Source organism: Lagopus leucura, unplaced genomic scaffold (assembly GCF_019238085.1).
Source record: "Lagopus leucura isolate 7727_CA_CO unplaced genomic scaffold, USGS_WTPT01 Super-Scaffold_100021, whole genome shotgun sequence".
Classification (NCBI taxonomy): domain Eukaryota; kingdom Metazoa; phylum Chordata; class Aves; order Galliformes; family Phasianidae; genus Lagopus; species Lagopus leucura.
The window spans coordinates 5,843,889-5,863,698 of NW_024962274.1; the positions used below are offsets into that span (position 1 = coordinate 5,843,889).

General features: G+C 36.1%; 1 protein-coding gene across 1 annotated transcript in view; it reads left to right on the plus strand.

Annotated features, from left to right (window-relative positions):
• Positions 1–19,810, plus strand: part of DNER (delta/notch like EGF repeat containing) — a 106,062-nt gene that overhangs the window by 35,658 nt on the left and 50,594 nt on the right. The window contains exons 2-4 of the mRNA XM_042878492.1: positions 5,171–5,467; positions 14,409–14,503; positions 16,917–17,083. Of these exons, the coding sequence (XP_042734426.1) occupies positions 5,171–5,467; positions 14,409–14,503; positions 16,917–17,083 (559 nt within the window). The remainder of the gene's footprint in view (positions 1–5,170; positions 5,468–14,408; positions 14,504–16,916; positions 17,084–19,810) is intronic.

Genomic DNA, 19,810 nt, shown 5'->3' on the forward strand with positions numbered 1-19,810 from the left:
AATAGATTTAGGCAGCCATGCTTTTGGTGTCAATTAAACAGGCAATCTCTGTAGGCATCTTTGCTGCTTCACTGAAGAAAATGTTTTCTACCCATTTATTACATTCTCTGGCAGTTTCATTACTCTGGATATTCAAAACTCATAGAATGAGAATGGCAGCTTGGAAGCAATCCAAAGTGCTTGCAGTTAACAGAGGTTCAAAGAATCGTGTTCTAAATTATCTGATAAAGGTTTCTCTTCTTATTGCACTTACTGATGCCTTTCCTGGTGGGTTGGGGCATTGAGTGGAACCACTAAAGGAAAACAGTAAATGTTTACTTCTCGAAAGACGTGACCTGTGTTGTCATTTTGGTGGGGTACAGTTCTTGGCATGAGCCTTCTAGAGCTTGACTCATTTGCCCTCTATGTTGCAGCTTGTTGTTTCTAATGTAGTTGCTATATTTGTGTTTTATGCAATATATAAGTGTTTTTTCTAGCTCAAATTATGTGCAGAATGGGGAATAAAGCCCTGATGGTTGTGGCTTCCAAGGACAGCACTTTCTATATCTTTGTGGCCTCCCTATTCTCTAAAGGGGAGGATACCCAGGGCTCACCCAGGTGCAATTCATAGTCAATAGCCATTTTCTAGTTAGAAATAACACTGTGTAGACACTTTTTTTCCTCTAATTTGGCAAACTGTGACATTCTGATTCCTATGTGGACTTGGTGCGTATGATCAGGTGCAAGTGATCACCACACCCTGTGAGGCAGTTTCACCATATCATGGCACTTCAGTTTTCCATATGTGGCAGAACAGTTACTACATTTCAAGTATCAGTAGTATCCTTAAACATATGTAAAAGGGATTGGAGGTAGATTTTTGGGAATGCTTAAGGTTGAGAAGCCTGTGTACACCAAGATACTGACATTGTTTAGTGTTTACATTCAGAAGAGACAGTCTCATTCATTTTAATTATCATAATCCTAGTGCATCAGTGATTCTTTTATTGCTTTATTTTTTTTTTTAATTACTGTATTTATTTTTTATTATTTTTTAATTTATTTCTGTTTGGTCACAGTTGGAAAATTAATCTGCTGTTCAACTTGTTTTTCTGGACAGTTTGTTTAGATAACATGTAGTATTTATGCATGCAATACCAATAGGGTTTTGCAGTCTTTTAAGGATTAGAAAAGAACAGGTAAGTTAGAAATGTTTGCTAACTTTGGGGACTTATAGTTGGGTAATCTTCTGAATGCTGCTATTTGTCTGAGCACAGAAGTGTTCAGAAGAAACCAAACAGAAGAGAAAGAAAGAAAAACAAAGAAACTAACATGAAGCCCATAGGTGACAGGCTTAGCCTTGCTGTACTGAGATTTATTGCATTCTTTTATTTACTTGTATTCATTCCTGCTTGAGAGTTCCTATCTGTGGAGTGTTCCTATCCTTCTGTGCTTCACATTCTGAAAAAAATTGTTCTATCCAGATAACACAAGTGATGAGAGGAAAGAAATATTATCTCAATTTTACAGTTAGAAAAGAGGGAGCTTTTTTTTATTTAGTAAGACAGAGAAAAGGAAAAGAAATCTGACTGTTCTCAGGTTGCGTTGGATGTTTCTGAGAACCAGAAATTGAACCAAAATTTTTACTTGAGTCATATCACAAAAAACATTTCCTTAAAATAAAATACATTTATTTGCTTAATACACTCATTCCAATGCTTCTTCCTTGGACACTCTTCTCTTTGGAGGAGCTGATTTATTTTTTTTCGTTGTCTCAGTTTTCTTATTTTTGTCTTTCATTTCCTAATTCACGTAAATGTTGAATGTGTGATAGAATGGAATTTGAAACTTCAGTGGATTGAAGGTCTGAATCAGTCTACATTTAAATCACAGGGTGAAGATAACTAAGCCATTCTTCTGAAGAGATTACATTGCCAGATAATCTTTATTTTCATTGCTATGTAGAAGATCTAAATCTGTTTCCATTTCCTTTTCATAAATGGATATGTATGCAAACATTTTATATTTCAATTGTGCTTTAAAAAAAAACTGTTTCAAAATTTTTCATTTTTATTGTATCTCAAACAAACAGATAATATCTTAAGGCTGTAGATTTTAATTTTTTTCTTTCTATTGTATTCAAAAGTTTGTAACTTTTAATGTACAGTGCGTGGCTTGAACTTGAGGCATCTGATCATTTTTCAGTGCTGGTGATGTAGGATGGAGGTTATACAGGGTGGATCTTCCCATGATCTCTACCTGGTGTTCTGCTTCTGTATTAGGGCATTTCTTCAGCAACAGAGATGCCAGTTTATTCTACTGATATAAATCTCTCCTAAGATGTTTTTTACCTGAATGCGTGCAAACTGAAGCATTTAGTCTAAATCCCAACCAGCTGAATTCAATTTACGTATTTGAAAACTGCAGCTTTCATCCTGTAACTGGAAACTGTCTCAGGAAGTCAAAGCTGGAGGCTTTTGGACTCTGCTGACTTTTAAAATCCTACCATTGTTTTGAAGGCATGAGGTGCCACTGACAAGTGTGAAATGGCAGCCTGTGACATTGCTGTGGCAGCTTGGCTTTGTTAACAGATTAGCAGTCAGTGCATAGAACAGATTTGAACAATTAGCTGAATCCCTAATTAATGGCTGGACTTTGTTTTTTCCATATTTTATTGAAGCCAAGCAGGAAGATTGTATAGTGTTGTCTGTGATGGCAGGAAGTGAAATTAAAAAGAGAGTCAAGAATTTTTGTGAAGTTTTGTGCTAACACATCTAAGAGGAGAGTTGCAGGTGGGAGAAAGACTTTGCATAGTGTTCAGCAGCTCATTTTGGCCTTCTTTACCTTGAAACAATTTTTTCTTCAGCAGTCTTAATAGGAAACTGTTGTGAAAATTTCTGCTGCTTGGAAGCGAGAGCAAGCTTAAAATATAGCTGATGAACTGTACAACAGAACTGGGTTTCATTCCTTCCTGAAATCCTTTTCCCCTTTCCTTCTTTTCTGTCATATATAGCTATGATTTTGCTGATCGAGAAGGTCTTCTCTAAGAATTTACTTATTCTGTTGATTTGAAGGAGAAAGAAGCTTTAAGGAGATAAGCCAAGCTGGTCATAAAAATCCACACTTTGATTCTTGATCTTGTGGCAGCTTGGCCTTGTTAACAGATTAGCAGTCAGTGTGTAAAACAGGTTTGAACAATTAGCTGAATCCCTAATTAATGGCTGGACTTTGCTCTTTCCATATTTTATTGAAGCCAAGCAGGAAGATGGTATTGGTTCTTGATATGTGAAGTATATAGAAATTCAATATACACTTTGTTTTTAAAAGTGAAGAAGAGTCAGAGCTTGTGCCTGATGTCTAGTGTATCACCTAATATGTATGAGATGTGTCCCCATACAAAGTAAATAACATCCATAGCTACAACTGAATGGCAAGATAAATGAGCATACTGTATATTTTAAACAGTATTTAGATATATTAGATATATTTAGATTTTCTTGTGTGGCCTCTAACTCTTCTGCGTCAGTCAGCAAAAAATCTGACATAATTAACTGTTTCCAAAATTGACCAAAATTCCAAAATATCCATAATAATGCTTCCTCTGCTGTTCAAAAGATATTACAGAGGCTAGAATACACAAAAATTCCATTAAAAGGAAAAGTTCCAGCCAAGGTCATGAAAAGCACAGTGTTAGAAAAGGAAGAGTTAATATTAGGATTTGGTGCCCCTGGTACCAAGGCTTTGAACAGATGGGAAGGGAAAGTTCCAAGTGTAGACCCAGTAATCACTTTGTCCCCAAAGATTCTGAAATTATGGACTTTAAGTGCCTGATATGTTTTGCTAGTAGTGAAGTTACTCCTGGTTATTTCTAGAGGGATGGCAATTATACCATTAAAGATATATACAGCTTATGTAGTTCTTATTTATTTAAACATTTGTTAAAACTATCGTTAACTGTGATGCTGTAGTGAGAAATAACGTAAGAAGCAGCATTGCTTAATCAGGGAAAGAGTGGAATATTGTGCAGGATATTGGCTAGCTTTGGGAGCTGGGACACTTGGTTGAAATTTGCATGTTGAGACAAATGATGTCCGTTTGCAGTGGTGGATTGATTATCACTGTGAGGACAAATCAAGGGAACTGCCTGTCTGTATTAGTTGCTTAAGTGATGACAGTGAGTCAGCAGTGTGATGTAGCTGTGACTAAGGCAGAAATTTCATAGGTGCAATCGGGAGGCTATTTCCAGGGCAAACAAAAACACTGATGTGTTGGCAAAAAGCAGTGCTAAATGTCAGAGTGTGCGCTGTGAGGGTGACCAGAAATGGAGGGTCTGTCCTGCCCCAGGAGGCTGAGCTCATCAGGTGGAACTTGGGAGTGGTCTGTAGATGTGCTCTGTGAGTTGTAGAGGCAAGAACCAGCATGGAGGAGTGAAGAGGCATATAGCCTTCAAGTCAATGATGACCTAAGAAATGGAGTGCAAGCTAGCTGTGGATATATCTAAGGCTGGAGTCAGAGCAGAGCAGGCGAGTGTAGAGCAGGATTTTTCTCACATCGCTGAGCTCTGTCTTGTTCTAATCTATTACAAATGCTGCCTTAAAAAGAAGCTTCCCCCCAGTAGTTCCTGTTACAAAGCTTTCAGCACCAGAATGAGTTAGATTCTGAAACTGCTACCCACTAAATGAAGTACAGGCAAAAGGCCCCGCTGTTGTAAAATTGAATTTATGTCCACAAATAGGATTACATGATGTACTTTGCTCTGACAATGCACAGCTACTTCCTGACACGGTGACCTGTGTGAGCTCTGTGTCCTATTCCCACTGCTGTTACTGCTTCACATTTGTAGGTTTTGGTGTTTTCCCTGGTCAGATTACTCCAAAGATTGTTTTGAAAATTACAGATTGTGAGTGGTAGCCATGCTTCTACTTCATGTTTGTCATGTTGCTTGGATGTGTTAACAGTGAGTTTTGCAGGAGTATTCTGAGAGCAGCGATGAATATAGATCAGTTAATATTCTTCTTTAATCCTTTGAATTTGCTTCTTTGAAGCTGTATCAAAGATGAGCTTGGTTATTATATATGCTTGGAAGGTAAATACAGAAGGGGGAAAGAATCTTGTTTTACGGCGTTTCTAAAGCTCATAAAGAAATCCTTTATATGCAGAGATTGACCTACATGATGGTTTTTTTCCTCAGTTCATTTCAGACCCTTGTGCCAGCAACCCCTGTCACCATGGTAACTGCAGCAGCAGTGGGGATGGCTACCTCTGTGCCTGCAGTGATGGCTATGAAGGAGCAAACTGCGAGCACTCTCGGCACAGCCCTCCGCTCCCCGAGCAGGCAGAGGCATCATCTCCTCGACAAAGCAGGCCTGTCACCTCCACGCTGGAGCCTGACGTCATTCTGCCTCACTCACGAGCAACAGTGACACTACCTACGTGGCAGCCAAGGGCGGGACAGAAAGTTGTGGACCTGAAATGGGATGAAATCGAGGTGAGAATATTCTGTTTAAATAAAAGCACAGAGAAAATTGCCTCTAAGTGTTGTCATGGTTGGATTGTCACTTGTGCATGATGTCAGGGCTCTCTGCATTAGTGAGCTGAAGATACGGTTTCTGCCCTGAGTTAATTTGATGGTAAAATTAAGCACACACAAAAAAAGTATTTATTAAAGGTAATGAGGTTAAGGGTGGCCTTTCACAAACACTGCATTGGGTATTTCTTCAAAACGAGAATGTTTCATTCCAGTCATATATAAAGTAAATTTAGGGAAATCTATATATAAGTAGTTACAGGGCTGTACCCTGTTTCAGTGAGAGTTCTGGTAGGCAATATCTGGAGAAACAAGCTTTATTTTTTGAAATACCTTTACCCATATCTATTTTACAGTAGAGTATATCTCAGGCACTGATGGTGAAGACTGGAGAGAAAGCACTGAAGCAGGAACAAACAACAATCTGTTTTTATTAGTTTGAATGCAATGTAATCTCTGCTTGGGTGCTTTCAATGTCCTGATCAATTAAGGGCACGTCCTTCCTGGTGCGCCTGCCTTGCCTCGTGTGTGTTCCTCAATCTGTGATCTGGTATTGTATAAACATTTCTGCCTGGTTTGTGTTTCAGGTAGATTCTGTAAGCTTTTCAAACAGATTCTTCACAGTCTGTGAGAATTGGGTGTTTTAATAATTGAAATTCACTTGTCTATGTCTTCTCTTACCTGAGAAATACATACAGCTTATCAATCACAAATGCATTAGTAATGCTAGTAGCCATTACACGAAAATATCACAGAAATTACTTGTGTTTGTATGTTTTTAATTTGTTATAATGGGTCTTGTGTTTTTCACAGTATTTTTCACATAGTATGGTGATCTGTTCTTTGGAAGGGAGAGATACTTCTTCAGAAGAAACATTCCAGTTGCTAATTCAAGACGTTGTCTCTGCTCTTATATTAAACCAAAGGGAGAGCTGGTATGCCCAAGGGTCTGTATTTCAAAGCCTCTTTGGTGGAAGTCTTAAGAGTAAAAAGTTCAGTGTTAAGCAGGAAAATACTACATTTCCTCGTAGCTTTAGAGGCTTTGCCAAGCTCATTCCTTACTTACACTCTCTTATAAGCAAAAATAAAATAAAATGAAATAACTTTAGTTTTTTATTGCAAAAATCTACTCTTTTGATCTTGGGATTAGGAGATGCTATTGCTTTTTGGTGTTTGGTTTTTTTGTTTGTTTGTTTGATTGTCAGCTTTTCAGGTTGGCCTGGTTTTCACTTTTATCTGATACCACAAGTGAACCAGAGCTTGCCAGACTCTTTTGTCTGTCTACTTAGAGAGAAATTTTGCCAGAATCTCATCATATGAGTGCTCTCTCGGTCTTCCAAGGATGAATTTTCCATGGAAGCTCTTTCAGGAAGTTTTGGGAACTCCTGAGAAAAATTAATCTAAGAGAGGCATGACATATATTGGCAGTTGGACATTTTTTTTGCTAGGGACATACTTGGCAGTGTGTATTTGACCAGATGTTCCCAGTAAGACTTGCACCAGAAGACAACATGCAGATGTCTTTGGATACTGTAACGTTTCTCTCACTGATCTTACTATAACAAATTAGTCTTTTCCTGATAAACAGGCTAAGGTCTATAAACACAGACCATTAAGAGAAAAATATTAGACTGATGATTTCTGAAAAATAACAAGGATTTATCTTTGTGCTCAGGTGTCAAAAGAGAGATCTTTTTTTCCTGCTTTGGGCAACTAAATTAATTGTTCCACTTGCAAGGCAGATAAAACTAGCAGTCGAAACTTCCCCAGTCCAATGATCTTTTGTATTACAGTGTAAAAAAGATAGAATAATAGGAAAAAAAAGAATGATCTCATTAATTCTAATGAAATAATAGATTCAACAAAGGTTTCTGCGTAAAAATCAACTGTTACAATAGCAGTGCCTTACTCCTATATATTACTTTCTCTTAATAGCTCTCAAATTGTTTTACAAAGGAAATCAGTAGTGTTATTCACATTTTGTACATGGAGATACTGAAGCACAGAGCAGTAGAGTGATTTGCCAGATACATGGCCAGGAATTAGAATGCTAACCACAGGAGTCCTACACTAACCTTTTATTTATACTTTAATGCTATTGCTATGATTCTGGGCTTTGGAACTAGTGATTAGAGCTACAATAAACTTGTAATTCTCTTTGCAATGTGGACAAACCTTGTTTTATATGGGTTTTTAGTCAGTACACTATATGTCTTTTAAATTAGTGTGGCTGGTCCAGGTGGAAGCTTCTAAGAGAGAGTGCTCATGTACTGCAACAGATGGATATGCTTAAGGAATAATTCTCCTTGAAAGGGAGACCTTTGAATCTTGAGTGCATTCCCTGTTGCTAAAAGATCATCCATTTTTTTTGTTGCTGTTGAAATAGCCTATGGGTGCATCATTGTTTTGATGCAAAAATACATGGAGAAGAAGTTCCTCTGACTGACCTGACAGACTTTGGCTCAGTTTACATCGTAGCATCCTCTCCAATGACCTGAGCTTGTAATCTTCACTTCAAGATCTGTTGATGTGGATTTTTTTGCTTGATGAGCTTGTTTCCATGATGCTTATCTGTATTATTCAGAGCAGCTTCACACACTATGGTGTAAAAATGACCATTCAAGGAAATAATATTGATTGAATGATTTATTGGAAGATTTTATGAATGTGGCCCCTCATTTTGGTGGTCAGCTTGAGACAAGAAGGCATCTGGTTAACATGATTAGCCTGGTCATTTTTCTGAGAGTGTAAGATAACCTACTAAGCTAGATAAGCATCTACCACTTGATGCAATATTAATAGTAGTAACCTGTGGCATGAATAAAAAAATTTATTGGTGTTACTGGAGGATTGCCGTATCAGAATCTTTGGTTAGTAGATCCTGCTGGCAGTGTGACTGCTGACTACTCAAACCACTTTAGGTCGGATGAGCTGAGCTGTACTCAAAAAATGCCTCTGATGGAATTTTTTGGATAGATGTGCAGACTTCCCTGTGTTAAATTTCAGTGCTACAATAGCTGGCAAGGCTTCTTCGTTTGATACTGTTTTTGGACTCAGTCTGTCAGCCTTCCCTTGGTGCTCTTTAGAGAGGCACTCCTACTCTAAACACTTCTGCTTTCCTCTCCCACTGCTGAGATATGTTAGATGTAAGCCTTCATTTTCTTTCTGTTCTGGTTTCCTTTCAAGCATCGTCCCCTATGAAACTCTCGAGGGTAGAGGCAAATATACTTGTGGGGTTTAAACTAAATGATACCAGCTTTTTAGAAGCAGTAGTTTTTCCATGCAGCTGGATAAGGGGACTGCTTTTCTTTTACAAATCTGTCCTGAATGGGATTTCTGTGCCAGAATGATCATGGCTTATTGATTGGCATTTTGACTAAAAGAAGATAGTAACTGATCTCCCATTTCACATGCTATTGCATTGGGTTTTCTTTTCCTGTGACTTCTCTTTGTAATTCTCTGCAGACAGCAGTTCTGGATCTTTTAGTCAACATCATACCTGTTTTAAATTCTCTGTAGTATTTTTCTCTTGCATAAAGAAAGCTGACAAATGTTTTAGATTTTTTAGAAAATAAAAGATACTTCTCATCACCGTTAAAGAAATTAAAGAATCAAAGAAAAGAAGAAATTGTGCAGGCCTTATCTTGATAGAAATTTCATTATATGTTTAGAAAGGGCAAAACTGTAATTTCTGAAACTTACTTTATTGAATTTAAAGTTAATATGCAATCATTTGGAAGAAGATTTCAAAAAACATTTGTGAGAGCATTCTTCATACCTCATTCATCTCCTCTGTTTCTGTGCTACTGAAGAGGGAAGGCCATCTTTCTTAATGACCATGTGAACTTTCATGGGAGGCCACCCGAGTGCAGTCTTATTTTTCTCAAAGGACCAGTTTTCTTACTCTATTAACCTAATGTCTTTTCAAATCTGTTTAAAATTTTAAGCACAGACCTTACCTTTTTTTTCTTTCCTTTTAAGTACTACTTCTTAGAATGACTTAGGTTGGAAGGGTCCTTAAAGATAATCTAGTTCCAGCCCCCAAAGAGTCTTGACTTTTCTATAAGATTATATTCATCTCTTTTATTTAGTTTCAGTCAAATGTGTGCATTCATGTATTCTGTTTAATTCCTGACCAATCTTCCCAGCTTTGCTTTGGCTTCATGGCTATGCAGATTTCCTTGTTCACGCATTAGGAGAGAAAACTGGAGAAAGGTTTCAGAGACAGAAAAACAGAGAACCATCAGAGATCACAGAGGAGGAAAGTGTAACTTAAAAGTATACTAGTGTGTGCATGAGTTTGCTTATTTGAGTAACGTTTGGGTATGTTTCTATTAAAAAAAAAATCACTCCTAGTATGTTGGAATGGAGTTCTGTATGTGCTGTGGTGTCACTGAAATGGCAGTGGCAATTACAAGAAAGAGATAGCAACCAACTGCCTTATGAGGTGATTTTTTTTTCTCACAGAATCACAGCCTAGAAGACCTTGCAAGAGAACTCTGGAGATTGTCCAGTCCATCTCTCTTGCTCAAAGCAAGGCAGCTAGAACAGGTTGCTGAGAAGTGTTCAGTCAAGGCTTGAATATATCCACGGTTGAAGAGTCCTCAGTGTACCAGGCCAAAATGTTCCAGTGTTTGGAAGTGTTTGTTAGTATTCAGAAACATTCATTAATATCTTGTTAGTAGAGTAGTGAAGAATTGCTGAGGCTAATGGGAATTTGGCGATTCCGCTTCCAGACTATTATATCGGAGGAAGGTATGGAGTGTTTTGTAAGAAGTAAAGTATTTTTGCAATCCTTTAAACTTGAAGGGTTATGATATCAAACAAATGGACTCATAATGCTGTAGCATTGTGACTGTATTTTGCACTGTTGAGGATTAGCCTGTCAGTGTGCTTAAGGCTTTGTAGAAATACAACTGTCTGTGTGGTCAGCCATCCAAGAAATGTGCAAGGAAACTTCATTTCAACAAATATCTTCAGAGAACTACTTTCAGTAGTGCTAGACAGCATATATGTATTCTAGCATAAATGTAGACTTAGAGTCTCTGTGTTTCTTAGCCTCATCAAGCTGAAGGCTAATATGCTTAATCTACCAAGGTAATAAAAGCACACATGCAAAAATACTTCCCTGGGATCTGTCTGTGTTACAGGACTTGTAGAATGGTGTATGTATTTCTATATATTGGTGTATATGGCAGAAGAATATCTGCACAATTCACACTGTGTAATATTTTCAGAAAAGATCTAATATGGAAAAGCAGAGTCTGTTTAACTCTTCCTAGGTACTGCAGCTGATATTCTTTTCAGTCTCATCAACACTGATGTTCTGGCTTGGTTAAGTAATCTTCCAGCCAAGTCACTGTTTTTTTTTTTAAATTCCAGCTGGAAGTTGTGGGGACAGATCCTCTTCAGGAGATTTCACTCTTGTTTTCTCAAATGATTCTCTTCTTTTTGTCATAGAAAGACTCAAGATGTTAATGCTGTTAGTATCTTTGAAACAAAAATATAGATTTTATGTATTAAGTTCTCTGTTTAAAAGAAATCCACCAGTAATGTAATTTAGATACAAATTTACAGAATATAATACAAAAAGAGGAATACTGTATTTCAAGTCAACAGTTCAAAAATTCCCAAACTCTAAGTAATATGTTGAGGAGCATAAAATCTTCAGAATAGTCTGTGCTGATGTGTGAGATTATCTTTGTAAGCAGCTGCTAAGCATGCCTCAGGCTCTGGCAGGTGCATCAAAATTTTGTTTTCTTTAGCAACTATTTTTAAAATAGCTGCATCATTTGTATTGTATCTGTGGTTTGTTCCCTGAGGAACTTCCTTGCTGGCTTAAAGGTTCTGTGCTACTGAGTGCAGCAGGGGAATTTTGGAAGACTTTGATCTCATTGCCAACATATGATTTTTTTTTTTTTCCCACAGATTATTTTTAAATGACTTTAAGTGTTTGACACTGTTTGTGTTTTTGACTTTAGCCATTTCACTTTTAAATTTAAAGAGCAATTGGAATAGTAAGGCAGGGTTTATCACGGACTCTTTATTTTACATTTTGAAAATAATTTCATTATGTTTTCCTGAGTTCTGTTTTAAATTTCCTACTGTTTTTCTTTTTTTTTTCTTAGAGTGAGACCCACAGGTTGTTTTCATCTTCTGACTGCCCTGTATTATTGTAATGTACTTGTCTTCTTTGTCCTCATTTTTCAGTCTTTCAGTTCTTAGGAGTTCTCTTCAGAAAGGAGAGACACATGCTTAAAAATCTTTATACAAGCTTCCCAGAGCTATGGAAAAGCTATGTGATTTATTTGCTAAATTAGATGTCAGAGCTGTCATTTTTGTCTCTGTAGTATTTGTCTCAAATAGGGTAGTGCTGGCACCATTTCTGTTCCTCATGGATGCTGCTGTTTCTTCTTGTATGTTTTGTCTGATCCAAGTACCATTTTTTGTAATAGAAAAAAAGTGAAGTTTCAGCTGCTGTGAAATTCTGTTATTTCACATCCTACTGGTTTAGATAAATATTTTAGGAGGTTCTTAGTCCATGAAATCAAGGCCAGTTATAAATGGTGTTCCTTCTTGGAGAAGGAAATCAAACATTACAAATCATCTTATCAGAGGAGTCAAACATGCATTTTGTTTTTCACTTTTCTTGGTTACCAAAGAATATTTCCTACTTGTGTTTTTTATGCTGAACAGTCCTTACTTCTGAATGCTTTGAAAGTTTTTTTGAACTATTGCGGATTTTCACAGGGTTAATTGCTCGTTATGCAGCCACTCTTGCTTCATGAGCTTTTTTTCCCTTAAGTTTCCAAGAGTTGTATACTGTTTACTTCCAAGCTTCTAATATAGAATAGTAAGGTAAGGGAGATGCGTAAATTATTTTTGTTTTCCTGCTTGTGATCTAAGGTAGTAGATACAAAACATTCTGAAAATATATTCTAACACTGAATATGTTGTTACATGCACTGTAAGAGTATGAGAATAAAGACTTCGATACACTGAGACATACAGATTCTCAAAGAAAAAAATATTATGAATGTGGGAAAGTATATAAAAAGAGTGTTAGCCAAACTCATTTTAATTTCATCAAGTTTTGAACATTAGCTTAATAATTTTGACTTCCAGTTTTAATAGGTATATTATCTTTTTTCTTTTTGGTGAGTTTCTTAAAAAAAATTGCATTTAATTTTATTTTCATAAGTTACATGTTTATTTTCATAAACTGCATACATATTATACGTGCAAGATAATTCAGCAATGAAGAAATGAGTTGAGTAATCATGCACATTTTTGGGGAGATGTGAATACAGAGAATTTTTCTTGTCTGAGTCAAAGTCAACTCTGAGTCCCTTAACAGTTATTTTTTGTATCATATTCTGGACTTTTGGTTTTTGTATTTTCACAGATATTCCATGGTAGCATTTAACATGTGAATTATAAATAAAATTAGAAGTTCGATTCTGATTTTTCAGTAATGAATGATTAATTCATGGCAGTGTGTCAGGCATCTGTTTTCACTTTGTCAGTATGGCTAACATGAAAAGGTTGCACACACATTCCAGATGATTGAAATAATAATGTTGCAAAATCTGCTTAACCTTAATTTTAAGGTGACATTGATTTTTTTTTTTTTCACTAGAGTGATATTTCATAGGTAAGCTGTTGATGAACTACTTAATAAAAACTACAGATAATGTTAATGTAAGCGATAGGAAAAAAAAATTATGCCATATAAATTACTACTTATATGAAATGAAGATGTCATTGAAAATAGTAATGGTTTTCAAACTACCCTAATAAATTATTATTCTACAATGATGTGGATCTGTTGGAGAGGGTCCAGAGGAAGCCACCTCTGCTATGAAGACAGACTGAGGGAGCTCGTGTTGTTCAGCCTGGAGATGAGAAAGCTGTGGGGAGACCTCATTGCAGCCTTCAGTACTGAAGGGAGCTTATCAACTGGAGAGACTGACTTCTTATATGACCTGGTATTGATAGGACAAGGGGGAACGGTTTTAAATTAAAGGAGGGGAGACAAGGTTAGATATTACGAAGAAATTCTTTATTCGGAGTGTATGAGGCCATGGTGCAGGCTGCGCAGAGAGGTTATGAAGGCCCCATGCCTTCATGTGTGTGGGGGTGTTCAAGGCCAGGTTGGGTGGGCCCTGGGCAGTCTGATCTGAAGGGAAGCAACCAGCCAACGATGGTGAGGTTGGAACTAGATGATTGCTAAGGTCCCATCCATCCCAAGCCATTCTATGATTCTTTGTTGTATGGCATTCTGTATTGTTTCTTGCTCTAGTTCACAATTTCCATACCAGCTGATTATCAGAGACTAGGCAAATCAGTTCCTAGCTCTCAGCTGTGTTTGTCATTTTTCTCCATTGGAAAACATTTCATTAGTTGAAACAACTTGTGCTTGGAAAGAGTAGTTTTAGGCCTTGTTTGAGCAATGCAGAGAATATGTTTAAAAGTAATCTGAGTTTGAAAAAAAAAAAAAACACCCAACAGATTTCCATATAGTAAAAAGACAATAACAGTGACTGCTGTTATAAATCCTCAAAAATCTCTTGCTAGTGATGCAACATTTATGGAAGTGGCAAATCTTAGAGCTTTAGTTAGTAACTCACAAGACTAGAAGCCCATCCATCTTTTCAAATTATATGGTCACTTTTAAAGGACGATACCTTTAGAAGTCCATGCATGACCATGTGCAGGGAAGTTTTGTTAGGAAAGGATGTTTATATGAATTTTCATATTGTTTAACGACAGCATAAATACTTCAGTAAGTGTTTTGATCCATTATTAAAAGATGATTACTGTATTATTAGTGCTATTAAAAAAAATCATCTTTTGTTGTATTTTGTGCTTCAGTATTAAATAAAACTAATTTTATTTTCAGATACTTCCAGATGTGGCTTGTGGAAATGCCAGTTCCAATACCTCTGCTGGAGGCCGTCTTGTCTCCTTTGAAGTTCCACAGAATACATCAATAAAGTAAAAATATTTCTTATGGAATATAAAAGCATTTTTCTTTTAATTTGCCTGGGTATTTTAGAAAACTGCTTTTCAGATACACAGGTTTGTCAAATGGTTAAAAGTACATGAAATAACTTCAGAAAGCCTTCATGTATCTAGCGCTGCTGTGACAGCTCTTTGCTTGGTGTAACTTCTCCCACATACTTCATGTTTCAGAAGATGTAAGCATGTAAGCCGACTCTGAATGCACTAGGAATCAGGGCAAATATTCTGAAGATGTCAGTTTTGAAAAGATGTGATGTTTCCTTTCTCCTCCGTGCAGTGAACACTTTTTTTTCCCTTTAGTATAAGATTCACTTGTTGGTGGAAAGTAGTTATTGATTAAATAATTACACTTATTTTATCCTTTATATTTATATTTAATTTCTGGAATATTGCTTTGGGTGTTGTCAATCAGCTGAAATCTTTGATGTGAATGTCTTGCAAACCAATTCCAATTTTAAAAAATTGGAATTTACTCTGTTAAACATGTTCAAACTGATAGTTTTTCAATAAAAGGGTTGCTTTGTAACTTTTAATTAACAGAACCTGGCTTCCTAGAAAGATCTGATTCTGTCAGCTGGTATGAGGCATTTCCTATTGAAAACTCGTTTTCACATAAAAATCTGCCAACACAGTTCTCTGGCTCACAGCTTTACTGCAATTTTAGGCTCACATTTTCCCAAAATAGCCTACTTTTCTCATACTGTCATCTTTCAGAATGCCAGCTTTCAGTTAAAAAAGGCCTTGCTCACTGGAAAAAAACAAACTGCTGCAAGCAGACAAGCTGCAGACAGTTTGAAGCTGTAACTGTTAAACGTGGGAGCTGTCCTATGCTTCCCACGGGACTTTGAATCGATCTCATTCATGAGAAGCTTAAGTAGGGAGCAGATCTGTGAATGTGTGTGTTTGTTTTTTTAAATCAAGAATAAGCTGACATTTGTAGATTCTATGGCTGTATTTAAGACCCGTGATGGAATGTCCTCATTATAAATGAGCTTGTGGAGTGCACAGTGTTGCTTTTTGTCATTTTCATACTATCTACCTTTAGTAGCTTTTTATTTTGGCTGATTAATGCAAGCTGATATCTATCTTCATTCCATTGTATTTCCTTTGTTGAAGACCATGAATAACATTTCTGGTTCAATGACTGAATACATAAACAACAAAAAAAATTCCGTTCAGTGATTTTCTTTTCTTTTGATTGTTGTGGGTGACCTAAATGGTTGCTGTCATATTAACAGAAGTTGTTACTGAAAATGAGACATTGAGCTCTGGGAGTAGTGATGGGGTTTTATGTTAAAGTTGACCCAAAATACTGACAAAAATTTACTTATCTGATATGGTCACAGTATTTTATCAACTCATGTCAAGTATAATGAGAAAACTTTACATTTCTTGTAAAATAAATAAATAAATGGATGTATATGTATATAAAATATTTTTATATACATTAATAAAAAAGGGAGACACCACACTGTGCTTTTGTAGAATTGAGACACTTTTAGCAGAATAAATTGCGCAACAGAGTGTCTACCCCTTGTATGTGGGGCTTCTTTTCAGTAAGACAGAATTAGCAGTGTTTCAGCAGTAGGATGGTTACGAGTTATGATTGAACTTTGGGAGGATTGGACATACTCAATGGTGATCCGTTTAGGTGAAATTAATGCAAATTTTTTGGGATCTTGCCAGAAACACTATAGATAGGTTTTTATTTTTTCTTTATTGAAATTAGTGGAAAAAAGTATCCTAAGAGGAAAGCAACACCAATATAGATATAGTGCTCCCTAGTGGATCTGACAGTGCATAAGCATTGTATATGCTTATTCAACCCGTCAATATTCAGGAAGGCACCATGAACTCAGTGACCTTGAGAGCATTACACAACTCATTTGATTTACAAGAATAAACAGTTCCAAACCTTCGATCTGGTGTAGCAAACGAAAGAGGATTTCTACCAGCATCCCCTGTATTGAATGAATGTTGAACGTTCTTCAGTAGGTAGGAGGGTTGGATGTGTTTCGGTTGCAGAAAATGATAGCATTCTAGCTGTAGAGCTACTATTTAAAAAGACATAAATACAAATAGTGAACAAGGCCACTGTTGGGTAGTGTTTTATATAAAACTGTTATTGGACTCTAAGTTGCTGTCCTTCAGTATGAGAAATTGAGACTCTGTATGATTAAATCTGCTTAGGTATACCATTATACAGATGTTACTGTTAAAAATATTTTAAATTTGGTGGAAGTGATGAAAATCTTCAGACCTTTTCATGATTCCATGTTCACCAGATTTAAGTATTCCTTCTCTGATAATAAGCTTTTTGTTCTGATGTACTTTAAGACCAATTTCCCCCACTGTATGTAAATATTCTTGTCGTTTATTTTCTTAGAATAAGACAAGATGCTACTGCTTCGCTTATCCTACTATGGAAGGTGACAACTGCTGGATTTAAGCAGTGTTCGCTCATCGATGGCAGAAGTGTCACTCTTCTCCAGGCACTGGGTGGACTTGTACTTTCTGAAGAAATGCTTGCATTAGGAAACAACTACTTTATTGGTGAGTAACAAGATGACTCTGTTTATCACCTTTAGGTGACACTTGGTACCTTACCCAACATTCAGAGAAACAAAGAGGTAATTCTCTAAATTTATGTACTGCTGAAAAATTCAGACTTGATAGCCTGACAGACTAGATAGACAAGATAGACTTGACCATGTTTTAGATGTTAATTCATTCACAGTAGATGTGAGTCGCACTGAATTCCTACACAGGTGGCATGGTTCAGTTTAAATTGAGATGGTGATTTTTGCCTGCCAGTTTCAGATGACGGAAGGTATTTTTGGTGTTCTATTTTAATCATCTATGAAGTTTTAGTAAAAGCTCAAGTAAGTCCAAATGTTCAAGTTAAGTTTCTGTCAAATACTATGTCATGAGATATGTTGTGAGGAAGCTTAAGCCTATATACAATAAGAAATGCAATAGATCTGGTCTTCTGACAGCATTTATTTGCACCAAGTTAGTCTTCAAGTTTTGTCTTTGTAAATATGACACGTTAAGTATGCTGTATGTTTTCTTGGGCAGTTAAATGTTAAGTATCTTTGTGGAAGTCACAGAATGAAAATAGGCTGGCATGTTGTTTTTTAGTGCATGGCAAACAATACTGATTTAAATGCATTCTTTATGCTAGACGTAATAGATTTAATTAAAGTGAGCTTTCTGGGTTTATAGTTTATTGTACCAATGACATGAAGCCAAAATGATTGCAGTACCAGCCTTCATTGTGATCCTGAACTTCTTTACATCTTAAAATGAACTTATCGTGCTGATAAATGTAAAATAAAAAGCATCCTGATGCAGAAATATTGGGCTGAATTTATATCCAATGCAGAGAGAAAACCAAATGTAGAAGTAGTGCTATGATTTCTATCTTTTGAGTTGTCTCTTCGCAAAGGTATTACATGAGGGTTGTTAATGTAATCATTTAATTACCAGCAGGAGTGGTTTCTTTTAGTGATAGTTATTCCTTCAAATAATTTTCTAGTTCTTTATATTTTTATTGTTACTTCCTTCCTTACAATGTGTTTAATTTTAGTTTTTATTTTATGGCTTAGTTTTGAGTTAATTTATATTAAAAATCTCCTTGTTTGTTTTTCTTAGGAAAAAAAAATTGCTTTTGCTTTGTGGTAGTTAATATATGGTGAAAATAAGTAAAAGCTTGCTGAAGACAGGATACATTATGAGTTTCCTACACTGGTCATGAAGGTTAATGTCTATCTTGGTCAATAAGGTGGCAGATAGAGGGCCCAAGTTGCTCAGTGAAAGTTCAGCTGGGCTATACAAAGTACTTTATTGATGTAAACACCTACACTGAATATTGTCTTATTCTTTCATACAGTTTGCCTTGTCCTACTTTCCCTTGTGTAGGTGTCCTTCTGTCACAAGGGTTTTTACTTTGAGTTGTTAACTGTATGCAAGTTAAAAAGACACCTTTTCCTTGATGGGTATAAAGCCAAATTCAGTTCACAAGCAAGAACATCCGTACGTTTTTACCTCAGGCAGTACAAGTTTTCTCAGGCCTCTTATTTTACTTCTACCCACTTTTTGTTATTTCTTAACCTTTGCTTCTGATTTTCTTGTAGATTTTTCTAGTCATTGTGATGTTGTTTAACTTACATAAAGAACATTAATCACAGATGCGTATGCAGAACAGCAGGGAGTCTCTACTGACAGTGATTCGTTCATGAATGGGCACATCTGAGTGTTTAGTAAAGGGCAGATAAACTGCATTTCAATTTTTGTAAATCTTATTTAAATTTTTTGCAAATGGATGAATTGCCTATAGTGCTCATGATAGAAAATGAAAATAAAACATTTCATGTGCATATCTATCTTCTAGTTCTGAAGTGTTGTGACTCTCCTCCATGATACAATCTCACAGTGAGATACGTTGTCATTTTTCTGGGCTAGATTATTTTATGTGGCCTTAGCCTAGTTATAACTTTCCCCAGAATAATTTCCTTTTATTAAAACACTTCAGCAGAAAAAAAATGGAATACAAAAATGTACCTGAAATCAGATTTTTAAAATTTTAAAAGTATTTGTGACCCATCGGTATTTATTGTAGAAAAGAGAAAATACTATCCTATGGATTTTCTTCATAACTGTATTGAAATATTCGGCTTACGTTCCATCACTAATTCTCATCCAATAAAGTTCTCTTCTTGGATGTAAATCGTACAAAATGGTGATTTTATAAAACAAACATCAGTAATTTAGCATGCACTTAAGTCGATGATACTTAGGAAAGAAAATCAGAAGGGCCTCAAGGTACTGTAGGGTGCTGCAAGCATAGCAGTGCTTCCATGTATTTCCTTTACATACCTTTTTTTCAATCTTTTTTTGTTCAAACAATTTCATTTCTTTTTTAGGGACTCATCTGTTAATTGGTAAATTCCGTTCAATTCTCTTTGACCTTTAAAAAAAAAAAAAGTTAATTAGAACTGTAAGAGAAAAAAGGGCACCGTCTGAGAGAGTAATGTAACATTTTCATCTTCTGCCTACAACTCACCTGAGTCACTTCCTCGTGGGTTGTCTCCAACTTTGTTACCCAGTTTGACACTGCAGATTTCTCTTCCAAATCTTCCTGGATATGATGTTTATGTCAAAGATTAAGCATTTTTGGAAATTCTATTGGTTGTGTGTTACTTAAGGTAACTAATTATAAAAACAGTATTAAAGTAGTGTAGACAAGATTGAAAAGAACTTAATGTTGGAAATAATGTA